Source organism: Rhinatrema bivittatum, chromosome 6, assembly GCF_901001135.1.
Source record: "Rhinatrema bivittatum chromosome 6, aRhiBiv1.1, whole genome shotgun sequence".
NCBI classification, from domain to species: Eukaryota; Metazoa; Chordata; class Amphibia; order Gymnophiona; family Rhinatrematidae; genus Rhinatrema; species Rhinatrema bivittatum.
In genome coordinates, this window is record NC_042620.1 from 237,207,581 (window position 1) to 237,234,191 (window position 26,611).

Consider the following 26,611-nt stretch of genomic DNA (forward strand, 5'->3'; position numbering starts at 1 on the left):
CAAGATGGCATTTCTAAACAATGTCTACACCTAATGTAAACTCTTAACCTTTATAGCTGCACCTTTAATTTTTTTTCTATTTCCCTCATTTTATCAAATCTCCATTTTTGAAAGTTAAATGCTAGAACAATAGATTTACTTAATGTCCTCCCTCCTGTCATTAATTTGAATTTGCTAAGTGTCCCCATTACCATTAACTATCACACCAAATTCTGCAGTCCACTAAGAATTAGATCTAAAATGGCTCCCCTTGTGTCTGTTCCCAGACAAACTGTTCCATGAAGCAGTCATTTATTTCATCTAGGAAATTTACCTCCCTAGCATGCCGTTATGTGACATTTACCCAGTCAATATTGGGGTAATTGGAATCTCCCACTACTGTGCTGTCAAATTTGTTAGCTTCCCTAATTTTCATCAGCATTTCATTTTATTTAATTATAAAATTTGTCGACTGTGCTATTGTCACTTCTAGGCAGTTGTAAAGTAACATCCATAAAAGCATAAAAACTTCTTAAAAGACAAACATAATAGTAATAAAATAGGTAATTAATAAAAACTATAACACAAACACATTATCAATAATAATGGCTGTTCCCAGCTGTGTCAAAGTGGCTGGACTCTAACCAGGACACCCCTCATAAGCCTTACTAAATATATAAGCTTTTAATAGCTTCCTAAATTTTAATAAGGAAGATTTTATATGTAGATCATCATCCATCTATTTTGGCCAGGTGAATAGTAGTATACCCCCCACCACATATGGAATTTCCACCCATAAAGATTCTACTATGCATTTAGTCTCCTACAGGATCTTTATTCTGTTGGACTCTATGCCATTCCTAATAAAGTGCCACTCTCCCCCCCCACCAAGATGATACACCCTATCACTGCAATATAATTTATAATCTGGTATAGCACTGTCCCATTGGTTACCCTTCCACCAGGTCTCTGAGATGACAAATCTACCTCTTCATTCAGTGCTATGCATTCTCATTCTCCCATCTTACTTTTTAGTCTTATAGAAACATAGAAATGACTGCAGAAGAAGACCAAACGGCCCATCCAATCTGCCCAGCAAGCTTTGCACTTTTTTTTTTCTCATACTTATCTGTTTCTCTTGGCTCTTAGTAACCTTTTGGTTCTATTTCCCTTCTACCCCCATCATTAATGTAGAGAGCAGTGTTGGAACTGCATCTAAGTGAAATATCTAGCTTAATTAGTTAGGGGTAGTAACCGCCGCAATAAGCAAGCTACACCCATGCTTATTTGTATACCCAGACTATGTAATTCAGTCCTTGTTGGTTGTTGTCTGTATATAGATCCACTTTTCTTCATTCCCCCTGCCATTGAAGCAGAGAGCTGGCATTAGCATACAGACATTTTAAAGGTATGTTTTTGATTTGTATTTTAAACTTTCTTAGCAGTTGACAATTAATTTGTAATCTTAACTCAACCTGTTCTTTACTCATAGGCAAATGGGCTGTGTGTGCTTCTACTTGAACTTCTCTATTTGGGTGCCCTAACTCCCTTGTTATTTTAGTATCCTCTGAAGATACCTCCCCCTCCAACCATGCACTGCTGTGCAACTGAGGCTTTCCTCCATGTTCTAATTTAAAAGCTGCTCTTTAAAGTTAACACCAGCAGCTTGGTTCCACTCCAGTTAAGGTAGAGCCCATCCTATCAGAATAGGCTTCTTCCTTCCTCAAAATGTTGCCCAGTTCATATCAAAATTAAAACTCGTTTCCCTGCACCATTGTCTCGTCCACACATTGAAACTCTAGAGCTCTGCCTGCCTCTGGAGTCCGTGTGGAACAGGCAGCATTTCACAAAATGCTACCCTGGAGATTCTGGAACTTTCCTCCCACACCTTCTTATGTCATGAAGAGAGGGGCTGGAACAGGAAGTTGAAAGAATTTAGATTGAAGGTAGGTATCCTGTAGCTTTCTTCAGATAATTAGGAGGTGGAGCAGCTTCAAGTTTGTTGTGCTGCAGGTTGTGAATTACGCAACAGGCTAATTATAGGGTTTCTCAAGCTGGCAGCACAATTGCAGGAGCCTGGGGGCACAGAGTATACAAGAAATTTATTGTTGAATGGCACTGCAAAAAGAGATCTGTGAAGTGCCCCAAAGTTGAAACATGTCTTGTGCTAACTGATGGTCCAATGACCATTTCTGTGTTGTAGTTGACAACTTAGCAAATCCATTATCTGGTTTTGTTTCCAGGGATAAAAACAGTATCAGATACATTTTTTGGAAAATTGTCCATTTCCATAACTTGCTTGCCTCTTGACAAACTAAAAGAGCCTATTTCTCCTTGTTTGTTATAAAGCATTGCTAATTGGTTGTTCATTTGGATCAACACTTTCCCTTTTTACCAGGAAATTATTTAAAGCACTGAAAACTGCTCTCAACTCTAGACAATTTATATGAGGTAATCGTTCCTGTAGAGACCAAATTCTTTGCGAACAAAGGCTATTTAGATGTGCTCCCCATACATGATTGGAGGCATCTGTGGCTTTCATAGCTTGTAACTGAAGTTGATAAAAAGATTGACCTGTTAAGCAGATTTGAAGGATCCAGCCATTATATAAGAGATTGGAGAGTGTTGGATATAGTCACTTTGTGCAAAAGTGGTTGTAGGAGAAGAGACGACTGAGGGGGGATATAATAGAAGTCTACAAAATCATGAAAGGACTTGAACAAGTTAATGTAAATTGGTTATTTACTCTCTCAGATAATAGAAGGACCGGGGGGGGGGGGGGGGGGGCACTCCATGAAATTAGCAAGTAGCTCATTTAAAACAAATCAAAGAATTTTGTTTTTCACTCAGCACATAGTTAAGCTCTGGAATTCATTGCCAGAGGATGTGGTTACAGCAGTTAGTATAACTTGATTTAAAAAAGATTTGGATAAGTTCCTAGAGGATAAATCCATAAACTGCTATGATGGTAATTAATAAGCAATAGTAGCTTGTGATTTATCTAATGTTTGGGTACTTGCCAGGTACTTGTGACTTGGAGTGGCCATTGTTGGAAACAGGATACTGGGCTTGATGGACCCTTGGTCTGACCCAGTATGGCAAATATTATGTTTCTATGTTATGCTCTTATGCTGGTTCCAGAGACTTCAAGTGCCTCCGAGCCTGTCTCATGTTGAGATATACAAACTGATAACATGTACCATTGCTGCCATGTGGTCCAACATTTTCATTAAGAAACGGACAGAAACTTGTTTCTGATATGAAAAGGTCAGAATCATCTTGACAGTTCATGCACCTCCTGGGGGTGGGGGGGGGGGGGGTCCTTTTTTCTTATCCAGGCAGGCTCCATTCTGAATTTTGGAAAATAGATAGTAAATTCTGAGGATTGAATAACGTCCATTGTATGGAGTGTGGAGGAATGAGCTTTTTGCAGAATGCGGGTCTATATGAACCAGTCATCCAAATATGGAAAAACATACATAGCTTTTTCTAGATAAGCAGTAACCACCGAGAGGCATTTTGTGAACATCCTAGGTGCTATGGAGAAGCTGAAAAGGAGAATGTGATACTGCTAATGATCGTTAGCTATAGACCTTGAGGTCTAGAATGGTTAGCCAGTCAACAATCTCCAATTGAGAGGACAGTCCCTGAAGAGGTCATCCTGAACTTTTCTTCAGGTGTTTGTTGAGATTTGAGGTACAAAGGCAGAGACCACCTGCTTTCTTTAGAATGAGGAAATACTTTGTATATAATCCTGTACTCTCTTTGTGATACTGGGACTGGTTCCACCACATCTGTAGCAAGGAGGGCAGATAGCTCTTGCCAGAGGAGTTGGAGCTGTTCTGCATTTATGAAATGATCCTTTGGACTATTTGGGAGAGTGATTTTAAACTTTTATATAGTACTCCTGTTGCATGATCTTTAATACCTAATGGTCTATTATTAGACTATTGTAGCCTCAAGTGTTGAAGCCTTTCCTCCCCATTGGAAAGTGTTTAAATCTAACTGGGAAGCTATTCTGATACTGTAGTCAAAAGCTAGGTTCAGATTTTGATTGTGTTTAAGAACATGCCATACTGGGTCAGGCCAAGCCCAGCATCCTGTTTCCAACAGTGGCCAATCCAGGCCATAAGAACCTGGCAAGTACCCAAAAACTAAGTCTATTCCATGTTACCGTTGCTAGTAAGAGCAGTGGCTATTTTCTAAGTCAACTTAATTAATAGCAGGTAATGGACTTCTCCTCCAAGAACTTATCCAATCATTTTTTAAACACAGCTATACTAACTGCATTAACCACATCCTCTGGCAACAAATTCCAGAGTTTAATTGTGCGTTGAGTAAAAAAGAAAAGAACTTTCTCCGATTAGTTTTAAATGTGCCACATGCCTACTTCATGGAGTGCCCCCTAGTCTTTCTATTATCCGAAAGAGTAAATAACTGATTCACATCTACCCATTCTAGACCTCTCATGATTTTAAACACCTCTATCATATCCCCCCTCAGCCGTCTCTTCTCCAAACTGAAAAGTCCTAATCTCTTTAGTCTTTCCTCATAGGGGAGCTGTTCCATCCCCCTTATTCACTTTGGTAGCCCTTCTCTGTACCTTTTCCTTCGCAATTATATCTTTTTTGAGATGCGGCGACCAGAATTGTACACAGTATTCAAGCTGCGGTCTCACCATGGAGCGATACAAAGGCATTATGACATTTTCCGTTTTATTCACCATTCCCTTTCTAATAATTCCCAACATTCTGTTTGCTTTTTTGACTGCCGCAGCACACTGAACCGATGATTTCAATGTGTTATCTCCTATAACGCCTAGATATCTTTCTTGGGTTGTAGCACCTAATATGGAACCTAACATTGTGTAACTGCATGGGCTATTTTTCCCTATATGCATCACCTTGCACTTATCCACATTAAATTTCATCTGCCATTTTGATGCCCAATTTTCCAGTCTCACAAGGTCTTCCTGCAATTTATCACAATCTGCTTGTGATTTAACTACTCTGAACAATTTTGTATCATCTGCAAATTTGATTATCTCACTCGTCGTATTTCTTTCCAGATCATTTATAAATATATTGAAAAGTAAGGGTCCCAATACAGATCCCTGAGGCACTCCACTGCCCACTGCTGGAGAGGTTTTGAGCTGTGCTCTTTCCCTTGCATGTGGCCTGCTCTGCTGCTGGCAAGGTTGCTGAAAAGGTTTGGTACCTTCTTGAATTATAGTCCTGCCCTGCTATAATGCTGAGGTTGACTTTTCCTGCTTGTAGATAGCTGTTCAGTTATAGCTGCTAACAGAGCAAGGAGAGTGGAGCTGTAATCTTTAATCAGATTTGCTGTTTAACTTCAGCCCCAAAAAGCTTACTCCCTTTGCATGGAGCACCACCAAGCTTTTCGTGAATAGCTTCACAAAGACCTGAAGCCCACAGCCATGTTAGCCTTCTTTAACAGCTACTGCAGATATTCTGGGAGAAGTATCTGATATATCATAAGCTGATCAAATTTTATGTTCCCCACATTCTTCTGCTTCTTTCAAAATAGGAGCTAAATGATCATTGGAGCTTGAAAGAAGCTGCTGGATTATATGTCTTCCAACTTTTGCACTGCAAGGAGTTATACATGTATTGTGCTATATGTAGTTGATGGGCAGCAATTCTAAATGTTAACCTATTGATTGGAAATTTTTCAGTAGCTTTGCATCTTTACCCAATAGGATACTAGAATGCATTTTGGAACACTGCTGCTTCCACTACTACAGATTCAAATGGGGTGTTTTACCTTTATATTCAAGATCTAACTTTATTGCTACTGGTAATGTAGACAAGGGCATTTGCCACATTCTAATTTGGAATTCCTATAGTACTTTATGAACTGGAACAGCTATTTGTTTTGAGGTTTAAATATATTTTAGTATCCCAAATATATCTTTTCTTGGCTCTGCCGCCTCTTGTAAAGTAAATAGAATTGTTTTTGCCATTTTTTGGAAATGCAGGATATGACAACCTCAGGCAGAGATGTACTTTTGGGAGGCTGTAAAGGAACCGATGGAAGACCAGTCTCTTCATTATCAGAATGGTATGACAATTACATAATTGTGATCCTTCTTGAGTGTCAGACAAGATGGTTGTCCTAACTTGGACGAAGGTGAACCTTGAGACTTAACCTGTGACTCAGTTCATATAATGTCTTGCCTAGCTTGATATAGCAGAAGAGTAGATTGAGACTTGAATTTTGGGACCACAGACTCCAAAAATGGGAGGCATTCTTTTTAACTGTGATGGAGGTGGAGAATCTGGAATACGTAAAATAGTTTTTAATAAAATATTAAAAAATGATGATCCTGTTTGGAAGGAGGAATCCCAGTAGAGGAACTATCTGATTCTGGAACTAGAATTGGTACGGACTATTTGGCCGGATCAGATTCAGAATGAACATTCCCTCCCCCCCAAGATGAACAAAAAGAAAAAATACTATTTCAACAAAAGAAAAGAAAAATACAAAAGAAAAAAATGCAAGCAAAATGTTTGGCAAGCTGCTGAAGAAGAAAGAGGGATAATGTTTTTTTTGTATGAGCAAAAGAAAAAATACTGAGGAGATTCACCTGATGGTGGCTGCACAAGAACACCCATGCACGCTCAGAAAACATCTGTTTATCTGAGCTCAGACAGCTTTCCCATCTCGGCGCATCCACTTATGTGCCTGATTACTGTCTTGCTTGCCCACAGAGAACTATTTCTATACACATAGCATGCCAATAAGCACAGTAGATCCTTAGTTACAAAGAAGTTAAATCTGGAGATCAAATGTGCTCTGTAAAACAGAATGTGGCCTATAAGGCCCATCTAGTCTGCCCAATTTCCTATGCTGTATCAGTATGGGAGCTGCAATGCCCTTTTTAAAATTTCAGACATTGCTCTACAGTAGCATGTACATTCATGTGTCAATCTTGTATCAATTCAACCACGTCACTGTGTGTTAGTTAACATGTCAGTGGAATATATTGTACTTTCCTGTATATACCTTTTTATACCAGGTAAGGTTCCTAACTTAAGCACAGGATTCAGAAACTTCATCTTTCTCCTTTCATTGTAAGTAGCACAAGAACCTCAGTTTAGGTCAGTACAAAGGGACATTTCCAGCTGAGCTACTGTTTTCATACTGACAACAAACCATATCCTGATAATGTGGACCCAGCATAGCAAATTTATAAGTAGTACAAATTGATTATGGGTGGTACCAGAGGTCTGTTTTGTTTTGAAGAGGTAAAAATGGAAACCCCTCCACTTTTGAAACAATCTTCCTCAGTCTGTAGCTGGTCAGTTAGCTCATGCTGATGGGTACCTGCTTGCATTCTGCGGGGGTGGGAAGTTAACCCAGACAAGGATGTGCTTGATAATCACTGTTAAAAGAATGGAACTAAAAGGAAATGTCCTCTTGCTTGGGAGGACACTAGGCTGGTGTCAGCCACAGTACAATCGCCCAATGCCGATGGCTCAGACCATATGACATGATACCGTGCAGCTATTACATCTGTCTGCAGCAGGCAATACAAAGAGGAAGAGAGGGGAGAAGGGAGCCCACAATAAAAAGATACATGGAGAGGCTACTCTCCTTGTGTTTACTATTGCAGATCCAAGAAAGCCAGTAAACAAGAGTAGACCAGTCTTCCTACCGTAGTTCTTCGAAACAATTTATTAGGGAAACCACAAATGAAGTAATAGTGTAAATTCTCATTTGATCAACAAAATGTGTATAGTCCACAGTGCCAGACTCTGGCCAAGTTTCACCTAAGTATTAGGCTGCATGAGGGGCTTGACAGAAGTAATCAGGAGTAACTCAGCAATGGTTTAGCTCATTATGCATCAATTTCTACCATTTAGCATACTTGTCATAGTATACACAAGTCTACAGCGTGAAAAGTTTTACCAATGCTGTTACCTCTTGAAGTGCAAATCCAGTGTACTGCCGAAGCGATCCGCGACTGCTACCACATGAATGTATGCTAAATGGTAGAAACTGATGCGTAATTTTGTTGATCAAATGAGAATTTACACTATAACTTCATTTTTGGTTTCCCTAATAAATTGTTTCTAAGAACTAAGAAGACTAGTCCTACTCTTGTTTACTGTCTTTCCTAGCTCTTATAGACCATCTCCCATGTTGCAGATCCAATACACTACAGAGTAACTGATAACCAACATCAACTACACCAAAGCAGACCCAACAGCAGAGGATAATTGAAGCATGAAAGGCAGGACTATGCAAATGGAAAAAAAAAAAGGACCTTTTGTCTTCCATCTCACTAGTTTTGCTGCCAAACAAAAGAGGTGAATATCTGCACTGGTGGACTCAGAGAAAAGATTTTGACACAATGATGATCATAAGGCAAGCCTAAAATGATTAATAAAAAATTAAGATGATTTTGTTTCCAAAATTGTTTTATGTATTATCTATGCTCCCCTCTGCTGCTCAAAGCTAAGAAGTTCAAAGAGCTTGCTAAACTATGTTCCCAATTTCTTTGGATTGGGAAGAAACTTAGACTGCAGTTACAAACTGCTCTGGGGGGAATTCATTTTCTTTTGGGTCCGTTATCGGACTGGTTATTAGTACTTGTGCTGATCTGGATTTTGAATGACATGTCTATGCACCTGAAGATTTGCACTCTATATTACATTTGGATTCACAATAGGTGACTACTATAGTTACCTCACATGTTCTGGTCAAATCCATGAGAGGCATAGCAGTGAATGCAAAAGCTAATTATGACATCAGAGCAGGTATCCACTTTTCTACCATTTATGGGTAACCTGTCTTTTGAACCAGCCTTGCACACTCGATTTGTAAGAAACTGAGTGAGAGGGGTATCTCTACATTTGGAGATTTATTAGTGGCTAATGCGCAAATTTTGGATTCTTTTGATGACTGTGTGGTTGCAGGGAAGTTTCATCCCAAACAATTTTTCATGTACTTACAGATGTAGCATTATTTTGACTCAATTTCTCTCTGTCCAAAGCCAGTCATTTGGGCTCCTTTTGACTTGTTTTTGGGTGTATTTAAAAGGAGGGCTACCTTCTCTCTTTTATATGGATGGCTGAGCTCACAATCACGAGCTTGGGGGATTAGTGGACGTGTGGAGTATAGATTGTCACTCCCAAATCACATTCAAGCATTTACTAGGATTGATAAAATGCACCAGAGCAGTTACTTTGAATTTGGATCTGTGGAAAATAAAATTTAGAATTTTACGTAGGATTACTACACCTATTTAGGCTTATAGGATGAAAATTAACAACTCTGACAACTGGCTACAGTGTGGTGGAACTGGGATGCTGCTTCATTGTCTATGGGATTGTCCTCCGATCCTGACATTTTGAAAGGAAGTTATCTAGTACTTGATAGTGATCACAGGTCATATAGTAATTTTTCCTGTAGAGTTCTGCATTTTGAATTTTGTAAACCAACATACCTTTATTAGTTATTGGCATAAACTACTATTGGCCAAAGCTTTTCTCTTGGCTAAGTGTATTTTATTTACTTGGCTTAAAGTGACTCCACCTACCTTCCTTGATTGGAAAGTGATTATGATAAGCATGGTAAGTATGGAATTTGACATTGCATGCTTTCATACGTTGAAGAACTATACAACTTTTCAACAAATATGGGCTCCTTTTATTGATTCCTTGATGCCAGACCTGCACTTCAAATTGAATATATGTACAGTGGCTAAGTAAGGCCTTTGTATGCTCTTGCTGTTGAGAGAGTTTGAGGATTTCATGGATGGATTATGTTTTCCTATTTGTTTTTCTTTCACCCACTGGCTGGACATTGTTGGAGGTCATGTTTGATTTTTTTTGCATTGTTCTGTGCTATTTCTGATTGTTACATATGATGCCAATAAAAATGTTAAACCTAAAAAATTCAACCTTTTGATTTTGAGGTTTCCTCTGCATTTTAAGAATGAACTAATGTGGACCAAAACATATGTGAAATACTCAGCTGGTACTCTGACTGAATGAAGTTTCTTCCGCAATAGCATTTATAATAGTGAATGACTGCTATTTAGCTTTATGATTAATGTCAATAAAACCAGATAAGACAGAGTGAAACCTGCTGAGAAATATCTTCCAGTCTTGTTAGGTTTGCAATGAAAAAGCAATCTGGCACACTCATCTTGCATTGCCCTCACAGATTCCTGGTTTTCTGAGTGGCATGGCATTTGATTCAGTCTGAAGAGGTACAATCACAAGCAACCCTCAAGAATCCCACCAAACCCCTGCTAGCAGCAACTGAAGCTTAATGAACATGAAGTACTAGTGCTACCAGGTAAGCCAAGTGTCACCAATATTCCTTCTTCTTCCCCCTCAAAACAGGCTCGTTTTTCTCATTGGCTCTCTTGTTTTTCTTTGCACTCCTGTCCTTCAGCCTCTTTCCCTTCCTCCCACCCACCTTCCTTTCTCTAGTCTCTTTCTCCACCACTCCTCCTCCCCTCCCGCCGCCTATCTCCCTTTCCACAATGGTATTCCTGATTACATACATCCTAGAAGCAGGGGGCATCCCAGGCCCTTACAGCAGCAGCTCTGCTCTCTGTCCTTAGCCGCTACAACTTCTTTCCAGCAAAATCCTGCTTGCAAAGCCACTAAGGCTGCTTACAGTTAGTGAGTTTACAAGTGGGATTCTTGAAGGCTGAGTACAAGAAAGCAAGCCTACCTCAAATGTCAAGTGCCTACAAATGTCAAGTGTCTATTGCTGCTGGCAGAATGCATCTTGTACCAGCAGCAGTGGTGTCAGTGATGACTGTACTTTACCAATTTACAATTAAGCGAATGGATGCCTGAACATCATTAGAACAGCTCTTTTGTTGTTCCACTCCATCCCTGCCCTCCCCCCTCACTTCATGATTGCAGACAAGGTAGACACAGCTGAGAAAACTGATTCTGCATAGCTGGAAAGTTTTCATAATTCATTTAGCATTCAGATTATCTTTTGTACTTACTCCTTCCAGGCTTGCGAACCTCCTTCATCACTTTTATTTTAATATCTGCATTAGTTCCTTCCACCATGCTAAAAGTTGCTTTCAGTGAGTTTGGCACTGCTGCTCCAGAGGTGGACTCTCCTACCAATTCTTGGTCTTCCACAGGCACATCATAGTTCTCTAAGGGTTCTCTTCCAAGTGCATTGGTAACTGGCTTATGATGTAGTCCATCCTCGGCACAATTCAGCTCCTCGGGCAGAGAATCCAAGTCGTTAGGCAGTACATCCTCATCAATCACTGCACCGTGAGCCACAGAGTCAGAGGGGGCCAAACAGCCATCCACTTGCTTTTCCAAGGACTGACAGTTTTCTGCCGCCTTCTTCTCTCCATTACCATCTTGACCAAAAATATTGGCATCTAGAAATTAAATAAAATGCAATATATATAAAGCACAGGAATAGCTTTTTTTTTTTTTATTGACAATTTTTATTGAGAAGAATATATAACTGAACATACAATAAACATCAGCATTCGGATACAACCATAATATGATCTAAAAGAAGAATACAAACTTTAGTAATAACATGATCCGAAAGCCCGCCCAAAACTCTTCCCTTTCAATTAGTCTTTCCACCCCTCACCCATTCCCTTCCCTCATCTCAATCCCAGCAAACATAATAAAACAAGTATATATTTCACATGCTTTGTCTCGCTGAAATACCAAAATGAGTCAGATACTGCTAGAACATTCTAGCCCTTCCCTTTGTGCCCAATTGGGGTCCAGGCCCATCTGACATGACAACAAGAGTATTGGTCATTATAAGCCCTCTCCCATCACCCTGTTTCATCATCACTGACCAGATTCTATAGAACTTGGGTAAAGTATCTCGTTGTATAGCCATCAGTTTTTCCATATATTGAATTTGTCTCAGCTTAGTAAGTAGCTGAGAGATGCGGGGAGCATCAGAAGATTTCCACTGGGCGCTACCAGCTGGCGGGCCGCAGTTGTTATAAATGTGAAAAACGCCTGCCTCATCAGCCAATTCTTGGTAGGAGAGCCCTAATAGCCAAAGTTCCATCTGTAAAGGGACCCACACCCCCAATATGCTCTCAGTAAACCTTTGACATTCCTCCCAGTACAATCTAATTTTAGGACATTGCCACCACATATGTATGAATGTGCCAGCTTGAGAACACTGCTTCCAACAGAGGGGGGGGGAGCGCCCGGGAAGTCAATATGCCAATCTAGCAGGAGAATAATGTCACCGATACAAAAGTTTATATCGATTCTCCATCATTGTCGCTGACATGGAAAACTTCCCTAGTGTCCGAAAGCACTCCTCCCATTGGTCCCTCCCCCTCGGGATCCCCAAATCTTTTTCCCACGCCACTAAATGGGTTGCTGTCACCTGTTTACCAGGTAAATCTTACACTCTTCTGTAATTTACCCGCTAGAATACAATATCCCTCGAAGATTGAACGGCCTTGTCGCAAGTCCTGTTGAGGGCCTTTTGTACACATAAAGTGCCATACCTGAGCATAGGCTAAAAAGTCCTCATTAGGTAATCCAAAGGTTTTTTGTAGCTCTGCAAATGGGACAATCCCGTTAGACCACAGCTGCCCTAGACTTGCCAGTCCACGTTCCTCCCACCTACGGAACGTGGTATTCCTCAGTCCCGTAGAAAATTCCCTTAAGTACCTAATGGAAGAGAAGGCCGAGTACAATTTTGGGCCTACAAGCATAGACTTCCATCTCTTCTATAACGTGAGTGTGGTCTGCAATCCCAGGGGGAGTAAAGCAAATTTGCGAGATGTGCAGGAATTAGGCCAATACAGAGCATGAAGGGGAACCCCCCCCACCCCCCGGTCAGTTCCTGTTCAGTGGAGCCCAAGTCATGGCAGTCTATAATGTACTTAAGCTGTGAGGCTACATTATAATGCCGTAAGGACGGTAACCCCAATCCTCCCTCTCACCTAGACCTAAACAGAACCTGTTGATATACCCGTGGGGGGGCATCTACGCCAGATGAAGGAGAACAGCTTACACTGTAAAAGCTGTTGGAATAGCTTTCTGAGCACTTTAAGAAAGGTTGTTTTTTTTTTTTTTAACTGCTTAGCCAAGCCAATCCATTTATATAGTTCACAGCAATGATTCATTTCCTAAGAGTAAAGGGAAAAAAAAAAAAGTCAAGTAACACAATACGAGCCATAAGGCATTCAAGACACTATTTTAGGATTTCTGTTTTTAGGTGTTTATATTTTATCAATGTTTGTGTTTACTTTTTATAGTAATTTTAGTTATGTAGATTCCAAAATCTTTATTTTCAAGGTAACCCTTCCCCCAACTCAATCTCCACCTTCTTGCTTATTCTGTCATCTCAGAATAAGCTGTGTAGCAAAACCAGGGGAAGGGGTGGGGCGCAAGAGGAAGAGGACGACAGAGGTCCACCAACTGATAAGAACCATCAGCATAGAGATACAAAAACAGGGTGGCAGAGCTAAAGGAAGTGACATCACAAGCACAGATGGCTGCCTAAGGGCATTGCTCCCGATTCTGTAAACTCCTCCATAATCGCTGCAATCCGCTGATAAACAGTCTCTCAAATATCCTCTGAACTTCAGATTTCAGTGCCATGTTGGCGAGGAAGAAATTGGTGAATCTGAAGCATTTCTCACACAATGCCAGTATGGCGCTGAGGGAAGGCACCCCATCAGGAGGCCAGAGAAGATGGTGCCAAGGCAGGAGGCTGAGACGACGCAGCATCTCAAGGTTTGGTGTCCAGGCCTGGGTTCAAAACGTTTACCAGGGTGGACTTTCAAAGCTAGTTTGAGTTCAGACAAGACATGGGCTCACTGAAGCAGGAACCTCTGACTAATGTCAGTGACCTACGTAAAAAATGCCAGACCTGGGAGAGCACATGGATGACATGGAATACTGACTGGAGGAGCTTGGGAGTAGGCTCAAAGGGATAAAAACCTTGATAAAGGAGAATAGTGAGTTAAAAGCTTGGATCGAAGACCTGGAAAACAGATCTAGCTGAGGCAATCTTCAGATATGTGGTATACCGGAGGGGCCGATGTTTGTGGACTGTGCTCAAGTTGCTAACAGCATATGTATGGCGATCCTAGGTGAAGGTGAGGGAGAAGAGAGAATGCCCAACATAGAATTTGAGTGAGCACACTGTGCCCAAGCTACACCACAGGGCAATATGACGAGAGATATCTGTGTGCTTCCATAAATATTCAAAGAAAAAGTCCTGGCTCATGCAAAAAAATTGAAGGATTTTCAGTGGCATGGTCATAAGGTGGAAATATTTCAAGACCTTTCTCCAGTTATGATTAGAAAGCAAAGGGAATTCAAAGATATTCTTCAAATCCTGAGAAAAGATAACTACAGGTATAGATGGCTATTCCCATTTGAATTACAATTCTCTATCAATGGAGTGACCTCGAGGATTAAAAGTGTGGAGAAAGCAACTAAAATTCTACAAGCAGCAAGGCTAATGAAGCATGTAGAGAAGGCTATGAGCAATTCCTCACCACCTCACCAAAGAACCAATTTGAAGATGGCAGAGAGTGAAGCCTGGTGGAAGGCGGCTTTGTAAACAGTTTGGGGGATCCTCACCCTCCGGCTATGTAGTGAAATGATTAAAGACAGAGCTGACTTGCTTAAGATTTGTGGAGGCTTTTGGAATATGGAGGCTGAAATATGTTTTTTGTGCTTAGATGCATGAAGGACTGCTGGTTATTTTCTGATGCCTATAGTTAGAAAAAAAGTTCTCTTGTTTTTATATAATTTTGGGGGGTTGTTCTTAGTTCAAATATATTACATTTCTGAAAAAATAAGTACAAACATCAGAACTATTTTGTAAGAAAGCTTATCAAATATCCATTGCATGGGATACAGAAGGACAATTAGAATCAATGAAAATATACATATAATGTGCTAAATAAGAAACAGAAAAGACACTCTCTTTAATCCTCACTGTTTCCTGATATTTCCTCCCTCCTCCCATCCCACCCTTCCCTAGTATAAACAGACTACAATTTCAATTCCAGTTCCCAATCCTGAATACCCTTCTAGGTCAAACAAAACCAAGGTCAGAATCAGCAACCAAACTAAATAAAATTATTTGGAGTAAAAGATTCCAATACATGACAGCTGTGAGCTTAACATTCTAGATATGAAATAAAAATTCACGTTTAATATTGAATTCCTTTCAATAGGAGATAAAGACTTCAGAAAAAACTGCCACACATCTAACATATCAGTATATTTTTTGTTTGAAAAAGTCTTTCCTGTAAGATATTCAAAGGTAAGTAATTTAACCATCCTAGAATGCTAATGTGCCAGTTTTGGGTCTTTTACTATCCAGTTCGCTAATATTTATTTATTTAATAATTTTTATGTACCGCTGTATCATAAGAACATATCAAATTGGTTTACATTAGTTAAATATTCATTTAAAAAGATTTGGATTTCCAAAAGGAAGTAAATACATTGTTTCATAAATATAAATAAATATCACTCTTTGCTATTAAACTTGCTTTATCTATAAACAGTCTTTTACCAGGATCTAACTTTAAACTCGCTTCATTATATATTCCGAACCATACATTCAGATCAATTGATAAAGACAGCAAATTGGTACAGAATTCCTTCACTTCATCCCAAAATTTTTGAATTTTGTGTTTATTGGGTTTAACATAAGTACAACTCATCAATAAAAATATCACCAAACCAGAGCAGGTACATTTTTAAATTTTAGAGCAGGTCCAGACGACGGTACCTATATCTCTGTACCACATTTGAGGCAATTGGCTGAAGAGCTGATTTTAATTTTCAAAGCCCTATCTTGGGTAAAATAACATTGATGGAAGAAATTTTGAACTGAGTTTCTCTTAGCAACGCATTTTTTGTAACAGCATGAATGCGAGTGAAGCAGTATTTGGAATCCTGCTTTTTCAATAAAAAATTTGGCCACCTGCACCATTTGGCATAGGGTTCTGCGAGTTCTTCCGAGATCTTCAGGAACATCGGTATATAAAAATTAAAAATAAATAAATAAATCTTCATACTATTTAATGCTCTATTGTAATGGGCCACAGAAAGTGTCTTTGCTTTGCCCTTTATAAAGATCTCTCTCATTGATGTATTGGTAACTATCTCCTGGGAATTCTTAAAGCAATCCATCACATAATACCTCAGTTGGAGATAACTATAAAAATCTCCCTTTGGTAAGGAAAATCTATCACATAGCTCTCAAAAACTATGCAGAACAATATTATCCCCAATAAAAATTTGTTGAATTCTCAAGACCCTTCCTATACCAATTAAATGGGACCTCAATTCCTTTGAGATTTTCCCCGGACCAATTTGAAATAGAGCAGTTAGTGAAAGAGCCATTCCAACTCTGTAGACAGTCCTTGGGAGAGAAATGAGAAGATTCAAATTACCAGCCTGCAATGTGTCATAACATACAGGCTAAATTATATCTTTGCAGATTTGGACAATGACTGAATTAATAGACCTAAGGACAGTCTTGCCTTCCTTCTATTCCAAAGAAAGTTTCTAAAAAGGTGATTAATTTCTGTAATATCTTTCCGAGAGAGCCAAATGGGTAATATTTGCATTACATAGAGCCATTTTGGAATCTCTATCATTTTCAATAACTGTATCTTACCCATCAGGGACAGAGGCAAAGTTCACCAACAAGATAAGGATTTAGCCAAAGTCTTCAATAAAAGATTAACATTTGCAGTATATAATAGCCCAACATTAGTAGGAATCCTAATTCCCAAATACTTCATTTTTCCATCAACCCATCTAAGCGGGAATCCCACTCCCCAAGTTCCTCACATATTCCCAGAAACACCAAGGGCCTCAGATTTATCCTGATTAATCTTTAACCCTGCAAACTTCCCAAATTGCTGCTGAAAGTCTCATACTTTTCCTAGAGACTCTTTTGGGTTTGTAAGAAAGAACAACACGATAACAAGGGAGGAGCCAAGATGATGACCTGAACGGCTGCACTGCTCTGCACACTCTCAGATTTCCTGAAAATGTTTCCTAATTTTGATTTTCAAAATGCCTCCGAAGAGGAAAGGGAGAGTGAGGACCTACCCCTCATGTTCCACAATCCCACCAGGGCAGAAAACTATTCTGCAGTGTGCCGGAACGACTTTGCAAATTGGGGCTGTCGTTCCGGCTGTCGAGTCTGTCAGAGGAGAGCCCGTCCCGACCTTGGAAGAAGTTTCACTCAGCCCCCTGGATGATCATCCATCGCCGGGTGCACGGGTGGCCATGTCGCTGCGCTCTGGATGGAACCCCGAAGAGGGAATCCATGCTACAGAGGACGAGGGAGCTGCATCGATGGAATACCCTGTGCTGAGTTCCTCCAGAGTCAACGGGAACGACCCTGGCATTTTAGATCTAGAAGGGGCGAAGGATCAGGCTATAAGTGGAGGTAAGAGCACTGAACTTGATCCCCTCCATATTGCCGGAGTAATTTTGGCATCTCAAAAGCCCACGGTGGTTACAGTATGGGATCTTACGTAAGTGATGGTTAAAACGTTCTCTGAATGTTCCTTGAAAATTAACTCTTTATTTCAACAAATGGACACAATTTGCAAGAATAGTGATGTCCACTGACAGGAAACTTTGGAAAAGTTTAAGAACATGGAAGCTGAATTACATCATGTTAAAGCAGTGCAGTCTACTATTATTCAAGAATGTGGAGTAATAAATAGGAAGGAAGAATTTATAGAAAATGCTTTGAGACATTTAAACCTGCGAGTGTTAAAACTTTCCCAGGGTTGTGGGAGAAGTTCCGCAAATTACCCTCAGAAGATATTTCCTTGAAGTGTTGGAGTATTCAATAGAATCGGCTCCCCCACTGGACAAATGTTGAGATTACTACCTGATAATCTCCTTTTCCTTAGTGTAGACAGATGGACTCAGAACAAATGGGATAGTATCCGCGTGCTAGCAGTTGGAGACGGATCTGACGTCAGCACGGGGGTGTATATAGCCCCACAGGAAGCATAGCTGTTCAGTAATCTTCCTTGCAAAAGCTGTTAGAGATGTGTGTACTGACGCTCAGTAAAAAAGTGAAACAGGATTCCCCTGACCGATTGATAGTAGCTGGAGACCGCCAGCATTCCCAACCGGAAGGCGTGGTAGAGTGTACGCTCTTATGGAAACAGATGACATGGCTTACCTTGAATCGGTGATACCCATGTACGCAGGCAGCTGGGCGGGATGCTGAGTCCATCTGTCTACACTAAGGAAAAGGAGATTATCAGGTAGTAATCTCAACATTTCCTGGCGTGTAGCCAGATGGACTCAGAACAAATGGGATGTACAAAAGCTTTACTCCCAGCCTGGGCGGGAGGCTGCCTGAGGCCCATGTAGTACCGCCCTCGCAAATGCTGAGTCCTCCCTGGCCTGGACATCCAGACGGTAGAACCTTGGAGAAGGTATGGAGGGAGGACCACGTCGCCGCTTTACAGATTTCCGCAGGCAATAGCATCCTGGATTCCGCCCAAGATGCTGCTTGTGCTCTGGTAGAATGAGCCTTGACCTGTAGAGGCGGAGACTTCCCAGCCTCTACGTACGCTGCTCTGACAACTTCTTTAATCCAGCGAGCGATGGTGGGCCGCGAGGCCGCTTCACCTTGCTTCTTCCCGCTGTGCAGGACGAACAGATGGTCCGTCTTTCGTAGGTCTTGTGTAAGTTCCAAATATCTGGGCAGCAGTCTGCCAATGTCGAGATGGCGTAATAAACGCCCTTCTTCAGATTTCTTCAGACCCGCCGTGGTAGGCAAGGATATGGTTTGATTAAGATGAAACTGTGAAACCACCTTAGGTAGAAAGGAGGGAACCGTATGGATAGCCTCCGGAGTGATTCTGAGAAAGGGATCACGGCAGGACAATGCTTGTAGCTCTGAGATGCGGCGGGCTGAACATACAGCCAGCAAGAACACCATCTTCAAGGTTAGAGAACGAAGAGACAGGCCCCTAAGGGGTCTGAAAGTGGATCCCGCGAGGAAATCCAAAACAAAGTTGAGGTTCCACAAAGGCACAGGCCACTTCAGTGGCGGACGAATATGCTTGACTCCTTGCAGGAAACGAGAAACATCTGGGTGCTTGGCGATGGTCTTGCCATCCCTCCTGGGACCATAGCAAGACAGCACAGCCACCTGCACCTTGATGGAGCTGAGGGAGAGACCCTTCTGAAGTCCATCCTGCAGAAAATCCAACACAATAGGGATTGTGGTTGCATGTGGATTGGTACCGTGAGTGTCGCACCATGCTTCAAATACTCTCCAGATCTGGATGTATGTGAGGGATGTGGAAAACTTGCGAGCTCGGAGGAGAGTATCAATCACGGGCTCCGAGGAACCCCTCTTCTTTAATCTAGCCCTCTCAAGGGCCATACCGTAAGAGAGAATGGAGCCGGATCCTCGTGAAGAATGGGACCTTGATGTAGAAGGTCCCGGAGAGGAGGCAGGGGAAGAGGCTCCCCTGCCAGTAGTCTTCTCGGCCAGTCTGGCGCCACTAGAAGAACTAGGCCCCGGTGTCTCTGAATCTTGCGGATGACCGCGCCCAGCAGAGGCCACGGAGGAAAGGCGTACAGTAGAGTCCCTGGAGGCCATGGCTGAACCAGGGCATCGATTCCGTGTGAGAACGGGTCGCGCTTGCGGCTGAAGTATCTGGATACTTGAGCGTTGGACTTGTCCGCCAGTAAATCCATGTCCGGAATCCCCCAATGATCCACAATCATCTGGAAGGCCGTGGGGGAGAGCTGCCACTCTCCCGGATTTAGGCTTTCTCTGCTGAGGAAGTCTGCTGCGGTATTGTCCTTCCCGGCAATGTGGACGGCGGAGATGTCCTGAAGATTCACCTCTGCCCAAGTCATCAGAGGGGCGATCTCCAGAGATACCTGTCGGCTTCTGGTTCCGCCCTGACGGTTGATGTATGCCACCGTGGTGGCGTTGTCGGACACTCTGACCGCTCTGTTCTTCAGTCTGTGAGCAAATCGAAGGCATGCCAATTGGACTGCCCGGGCCTCTAGACGGTTGATGTTCCACGCTGACTCTTCTCTGTTCCACCGCCCTTGTGCGGTGAGTTCTTCGCAGTGTGCTCCCCAGCCGCTCAGGCTGGCATCTGTGGTGAGCAAGATCCACGTGGGTGAGGACATCTTCGACCCCCTGCTCATGTGGGACTGCAACCACCACCGTAACTGGGTCCGCACTCTGGCTGGTAGAGGTAGGTGCGTGGAGTAGTTCCATAGACGGGGGCTCCAGCGAGAGAGTAGGGCGTGTTGTAGAGGTCTCATATGGGCCCTCGCCCAAGGTACCACTTCCAGGGTGGATGCCATGAGACCAAGAACCTGCAGATAATCCAAGGCTGTGGGCCGACTGGCCCCCATCAAATACTGGATACGCTGCTGAAGTTTCAACTTTCTCTTGGTTGTGAGACTGACTGTGTCTGCCTGGGTGTCGAACTGTACTCCCAGGTATTCCAGTGACTGGGAAGGCTGTAAGCAGCTCTTGCTGAGGTTGATCACCCAGCCCAAACTTTCCAGAAGGGCTATCACTCTGTCGGTTGTCCGAAGGCTCTCCTCTCGTGATTTCGCCCTGATCAGCCAGTCGTCTAGGTAGGGATGGACCAGTATTCCTTCCCGCCTGAGTGCCGCCGCTACCACTACTACCACCTTGGTGAATGTCTGTGGTGACGTTGCCAACCCGAAGGGCAGAGCCCGAAACTGGAAGTGGCGGCCTAGAACCTTGAAGCGTAGGTAGCGCTGATGATCCGGATGGATCGGGATATGCAGGTATGCCTCTGACAGGTCTAATGCCGTGAGGAATTCTCCTGGCTGTACTGCGGCCTTGACGGAGCGTAGAGTTTCCATGCGAAACCTCGGTACCTGTAAGTATTGATTGACTGACTTGAGGTCCAGGACAGGCCAAAAGGTACCCCCTTTCTTGGGTACCATGAAATAAATGGAATAATGTCCAGAATTCACTTCCCAGGCAGGTACTGGGATGATGGCTTGCAAGGACAGGAGCCTCGCCAGGGTAGCTTCCAATGCTGCCTTCTTGTGTATGGGACATGAAGATTCCACAAACTTGCCCGGAGGGAGATGATGAAAGTCCAGATAATATCCCTCCCGGATAACGGCGAGGACCCACTGGTCCGATGTAATCTCGACCCATCTGGGGTAGAAGAGGGTTAACCTGCCCCCTATGGCTCCGTCCCCCAGATGAATCGGCGGATTCTCATTGGGAGGTGCGGCCGGGACCCGAGCCCGGGCCCGCTCCCCTCTTGCGCTGCTTGGTCCGAAAGGACTGATTCCTGGCCGGAGGACGTGGTGCCTGGTAGCGACCCCTGTAAGGAACGAAACGCTGGGAACTCCTGCCCCTGGAGGGCCTTGGAAAGGCGCACTGGCCCCTCCTGAACCGATCTTCCGGCAATCTGGGCACTGGAGAGGCACCCCATGCACTGGCCAGTTTATCAAGGTCGCTGCCAAATAGAAAAGAGCCCTTAAAGGGCAATCTGGTGAGGCGTGACTTAGAAGGCGCATCAGCTGACCATCTCCGGATCCAGAGCTGCCTCCTGGCAGCTACGGAGGATGAAATCCCTTTAGCTGTTGTCCGGACCAGGTCAGATGCCGCATCTGTAAGGAACGAAAGAGCGGATTCCATGTCCGCCGCTGGAGCGTTGTTTCTAACTTGTGACAAACAGGCACGCGTCCCCACCGAGCAGCAGGTGGCGATCCGCAAAGATAAAGCTGCCACCTCAAAGGCCTGTCTCAGAATGGCGTCCAGTCGCCGGTCATGAGGCTCCCTGAGGGCCGTCCCCCCTTCAACTGGAATGGTAGTGCGCTTGACCACAGCGCTAATCAAGGCGTCCACCTGAGGGGCACGCCAGCAGGTCCTGGATAGCCGGTGCCAATGGGTACATGTTCTTCAGGGCCCGACCCCCTTTGAAGGCAGCCGCTGGCGCCGCCCATTCTAAATCGATCAGTTGTTGCGCCACTTGTAAGAATGGAAAATGGCGGGCTGTAGGACGAAGACCTTCCAGCAGGGGGTTCTGCGCAGAGGGTACCGAAGCGCTGGGACCTGTAATATCCAATTCTGCCAGACACAGACACCAGGTCGGAGAGATCCTCTTTAGGGAAGAACCGCCTCATGGTTCTATATGGCTCAGTCCCTGGAGGAAGGTCCCCCTCGTCCGGGAGTTCGGACTCGTCCTGTGAGACCTCCTGGTCTGACTGATCCGGACTGTCCATCGGTGGGAAGTCCCGCTCGCGACAAGGTCGTGAGGGTCCAGGAACCGGATCCGCAGGAGCCGCCACTGCATCAGCAGCCGCCGCAGGCGCAGCCACCGCAGGAACAGCAGGAACCGCAGGGCCTGGACGGGAAGCAGTTTGCATCTGTACGAAGGCATGAATCCCCTTAAAGAGATCCACCCAGGAAATGGAAGCAGCCTCTAATCGCCTGGGTACAAGCTCCCCCGGGATTCCAGATTGGTCGAGACTGCCCCCTAACTCCGGGGTAGCCCCTGGGGAACTGTCCACAAATCATGGCTGAGACCGGTCCTGGTCCGAGGGTCGCACGGCCCCCTCACATTGGGCACACAGAGAATCTGGCTCATCACTGCGCGTGGCCCTAAGGTGGCATGCAGAGCAGAGGCCAAGGGCTGCAATGCCTGAGACCGGCGGCGCCATCGCTGAAGACTCTGCAGTGTTCTGATCCATTGAACAATATGCACTTAATACAACAGGCGCTCAATAACAATATGCGGCAGCAATAGGCGCTTAATACAGCAGGCGCTCAAAAATAATATGCGGCAGCAATAGGCGCTTAATACAACAGGCGCTTAATAATAATATGCGGCAGCAATAGGCGCTGAATACAACAGGCGCTCAAAAATAATATGCGGCAGCAATAGGCGCTTAACACAACAGGCGCTCAATAATAATATGCGGCAGCAATAGGCGCTTAATACAGCAGGTGCACAGCAACAATATGCGGCAGCAATAAGTGCTGAATAGAACAGACGCTCCACGTGTGCACATCAATAGGCGGCCAAGAAACCAGCTCAATGGTATGCAATAGGCACTCAGCAATATGCAGTTAAGTAATATACACTCAATGGCCTTCAATAGGCTTTCAGTAATAAGCGGTCAGCAATCTACGCTCAATTTGCATTCAATAGGCTTTCAGCAATAAGCGGTCAGCAATCTACGCTCAATTTGCATTCAATAAGCTTTCAGCAATAAGCGGTCAACAATATACGCTCAAATTGCATGCAATAGGCTCACAGCAATATGCGGCTAGTGATATACGCTCAGTGGCATTCAATAGGCGCTCAGCATTCACCGAAACAAAGCCAAGGAGGAAGAAAGCCGCGCCAATTACGGGCGCGGAGTACCTGAACAAGGCCCCACAATGGCGTCCTCCACGGCGTGCCACGCCGCCGATCCTCTGCGCTTCGGAGACCCGTAGGAAGAGATGTACTCCTTACCAGCTTCGGCGCTTCCCGGCTGGAACACAGGCGGTCTCCGGCTGCGGGGGAAGGTACCACCTCACCGCCGCAACTTGAGGATATGCACCCGCTACCTCATCCATGCCGGGACCGAGGGCCTCGTATGCCTTACCCGAACCTCGCCCGGGGGCTGTGTCACTGCCGCGCTTCGGCAGGACCGAGGACTTCCACCGCCGGGGGAGCACGGCAATCACCCCGGGAGCTCAACTGGGGGAGGAACCCTCGGGTATCTACCGCAGGAGCGCAGGGCTCTAAAGTCGATTAGACAGGAAAAACAAAGTAGAATCTAGAATGATAAGAAAAGAGAAAAATTAAAGTAGTCTTGGAAAGCACGCTCAACTAGCGTGCAGGCACTCCAAACTGCTTTGGAGACGGAAATTACTGAATAGCTACGCTTCCTGTGGGGATATATACACCCCCGTGCTGACGTCAGATCCGTCTCCAACTGCTAGCACGCGGATACTATCCCATTTGTTCTGAGTCCATCTGGCTACACGCCAGGAAAGTGTATCTTTTGCCTGCTTGCGTTAATACGCAATCTCAAGCCTTTCCAATTGATTTAGAAAATGTAACTGGTTTTCTAGAGTCATCGAATTATGAAATAGTTGAAAAAGCGACTCTTGATATCTTTTTTCACAGAGAAAGATTTGAGTGATGTAAGGATGAGTTATTTCAAGAAATCTAATATTCTTTTCATGGGTCAAAAAATTAGGATTTTTCCTGATTTGACTAAATCTACCCAGCTGAAAAAAAAAAAGGTTTCTTGGCCTTGCGCCAGTAAACCTTAGCCCTGGGAGCGACCTTTTTTCTGAGGTTCCCTTGCAAATGCATTATTAAATAATGCATTTTTCTTCCGGAACAGTTAAAGAGTTTCATTGATTCCAAGAAGGTTAAGCTACAAACTAGCTGTATCTAGGTTAAATCATCATACTGGATAGTGTAAGTCATATAGAGTTAAGCCTTTTCCTTGTAAGTATTTCCTTTATTATTATTCTCCTTATTTTCTCAATGCTACCTCCCCTCATAATTGTGGTCTAAAGGGTAGTTAAGACAGAAGAGATGTTTCCCTTATATTTGTAATTTTCTTGTTGTTTCTTATTTCTATAATTTTCTTTGTGAATACCACATTGCTGTACAAAGAGGATGCTTTGTTTGAATTTGTAAAAGTTAATAAAGAATAAAGAAAAAAAAGAAAAGAAAAGAAAGATCAACACATCAGAGAAGGCCACCACCTTAAATATATGATTCCCTGTGCCAAAACCCTGAATACTGCTATCCATGTCAATTTTTCCTCAATAAGGGATCAATAGAGAGAATATACAAGGGAGAAAGAGAGCAACCTCGTCATACTCCCCTTCTGATCGAAAATTCTATAGACTTGATTCCATTAGCTATAATGATCTAATTCAGTTGTGCATACAATAAGGAAATATATTTCACAATGTTTCCTTTAAAACCAAATTGCTTGAGCACTGAAAACATATGGCTAAGATATGCAATCAAAGGTTTTTTCGGAGTCAAAACATATGGCTAATGCAGAGCATTGTTTAACCTTCCACATAGCCATGGAAGTTATTAATTTAATAATATGAGTTCCGGCTGTTCTGCCCTTTTCAAAACCTGTTTGGTTTGTCGAAATAATTGAGGGAAAAAACAAACTCAGTCTATTTGCTAAAATTTTGGCAAGAATCTTCAGATCACAATTCAGAGAAATAGGCCTATATGACAACTGAAGCAGTGGATCCCTCCCTAGTATAGCTAAAACTGTAATATGAGCTTTATTGAAGTCTCTTGGGAAGGTCTCCAGCTGAAGGTTATCTGCATAAAACCTGCCTAAATGGTCCTACCACCTGTCCACTTAATATTTTTAAGTACCGGTAATCAAAAGAAAATATGTCTGGACCTAATAAGTATCTATTGGGTGATTTAGAAAATCCAATTGGTTTCTGGTGATTTTGGGAAGAGGTAGATATGTGAAAAATAAGTTTTCCTCCCGCTAGCTTTGATCTGTCCTCAGAATAAAGGGTTTCATAAAAGGTTCAAAAGACATCACAGATTTCTGATTTTTGGCAACTACTAATCCCTGCTTAGTTTTTAATTTTTCTATAAAAGTTTTGCCCTTCTATACCTTCAATGCATTAGCTAAATATTTCCGGCTTTGTTGCCAAATTGGAAGAAATTGTGTACTGAATGTTGTAGCATCTTGTGCTCTCTAGTGCAGACATATATTCAAACACTCTAAAATAGAGCTATATTCTGCTTTTTATCTTTACTTAAATGTTTTATGAGCTTTGCTTTAGCCAATTTTAATTTCTCTTCTAACTGCAATATTGATTTATTAAGTTGCGTGTTTCTTCCAATCAAATATTTGATATGATCTCACCCCTTAAGACAGCTTTACTGGTTTCCCAAAACAGCTATGGTGAATCTACATGTTGCCCACTGTGTGATGCAAATTCTTTCCATTTATTTTGTAGAAAACCTTCGAAATCCGTATCCCATTTTAGATAGCTCGGAAGTTTCCAAATGGTCTCCCCTCTCAATTTCAGAGGTCTTGAAATCAACCCAAATCAGGGTATAGTGAAACTCCTGGCATACCAATCTCTGCTTTAATTATTTTAGAAAACTCCACTTAGGACACCAAAAGATAATCAAGTCTAGAGAGAGATGTGAGAGCCTTGGAGACATGTGTGAAGTCCTTCACCTCCGGATTTAATACTCTCCAGATATCTAATACTTGTAACTTTTGACAAAGGAATGCAATACCTTTCTCTGTATTTTTCCCCAGTTGTTTAGGGCTAGGAGACCTTTCTAATAGTGGGTCATGAACACAATTATAGTCACCTGTCATGAATAAGAGATCCTTGACATTGGCTATTAGTATATTTGTTAACCTAACAAAAAAATTCATGGTCATACTCATTGGGGGCATAGAGATTACAGATAGTAAGGCCTTTCCCATTTAGTTTCCCTATAATGATTATAAATCTTCCATCTGGATCTCACTATCAACTAAGAAATTGGTGGTCCTGCTTATAAGAATGGCCACTCCTGCTTTTCTTCCTTTCACTGCTGAAAATTAGCAAGAGCTTACCCACT

The 26,611-nt window shown here is 42.9% G+C and overlaps 1 protein-coding gene and 1 long non-coding RNA gene across 6 annotated transcripts in view; one reads left to right on the top strand and one right to left on the bottom strand.

Moving 5' to 3' along the window:
* Window positions 1-26,611, bottom strand: part of LOC115094023 (integrator complex subunit 6-like) — a 211,348-nt gene that overhangs the window by 23,880 nt on the left and 160,857 nt on the right. For all 5 annotated transcript variants that reach the window (XR_003857467.1, XR_003857468.1, XR_003857469.1 and 2 more), the window contains one exon: window positions 10,979-11,374. Coding sequence is in view for 1 of the 5 variants with exons in the window: in XM_029606646.1 (XP_029462506.1) it covers window positions 10,979-11,374 (396 nt within the window). In the remaining 4 variants the exon portion in view is untranslated. The remainder of the gene's footprint in view (window positions 1-10,978; window positions 11,375-26,611) is intronic.
* The window catches only part of LOC115094024, a 40,532-nt gene continuing 24,098 nt past the window's right edge, over window positions 10,178-26,611 (top strand). Inside the window, exon 1 of the long non-coding RNA XR_003857471.1 lies at window positions 10,178-10,308. This is a non-coding gene — a long non-coding RNA (uncharacterized LOC115094024). The remainder of the gene's footprint in view (window positions 10,309-26,611) is intronic.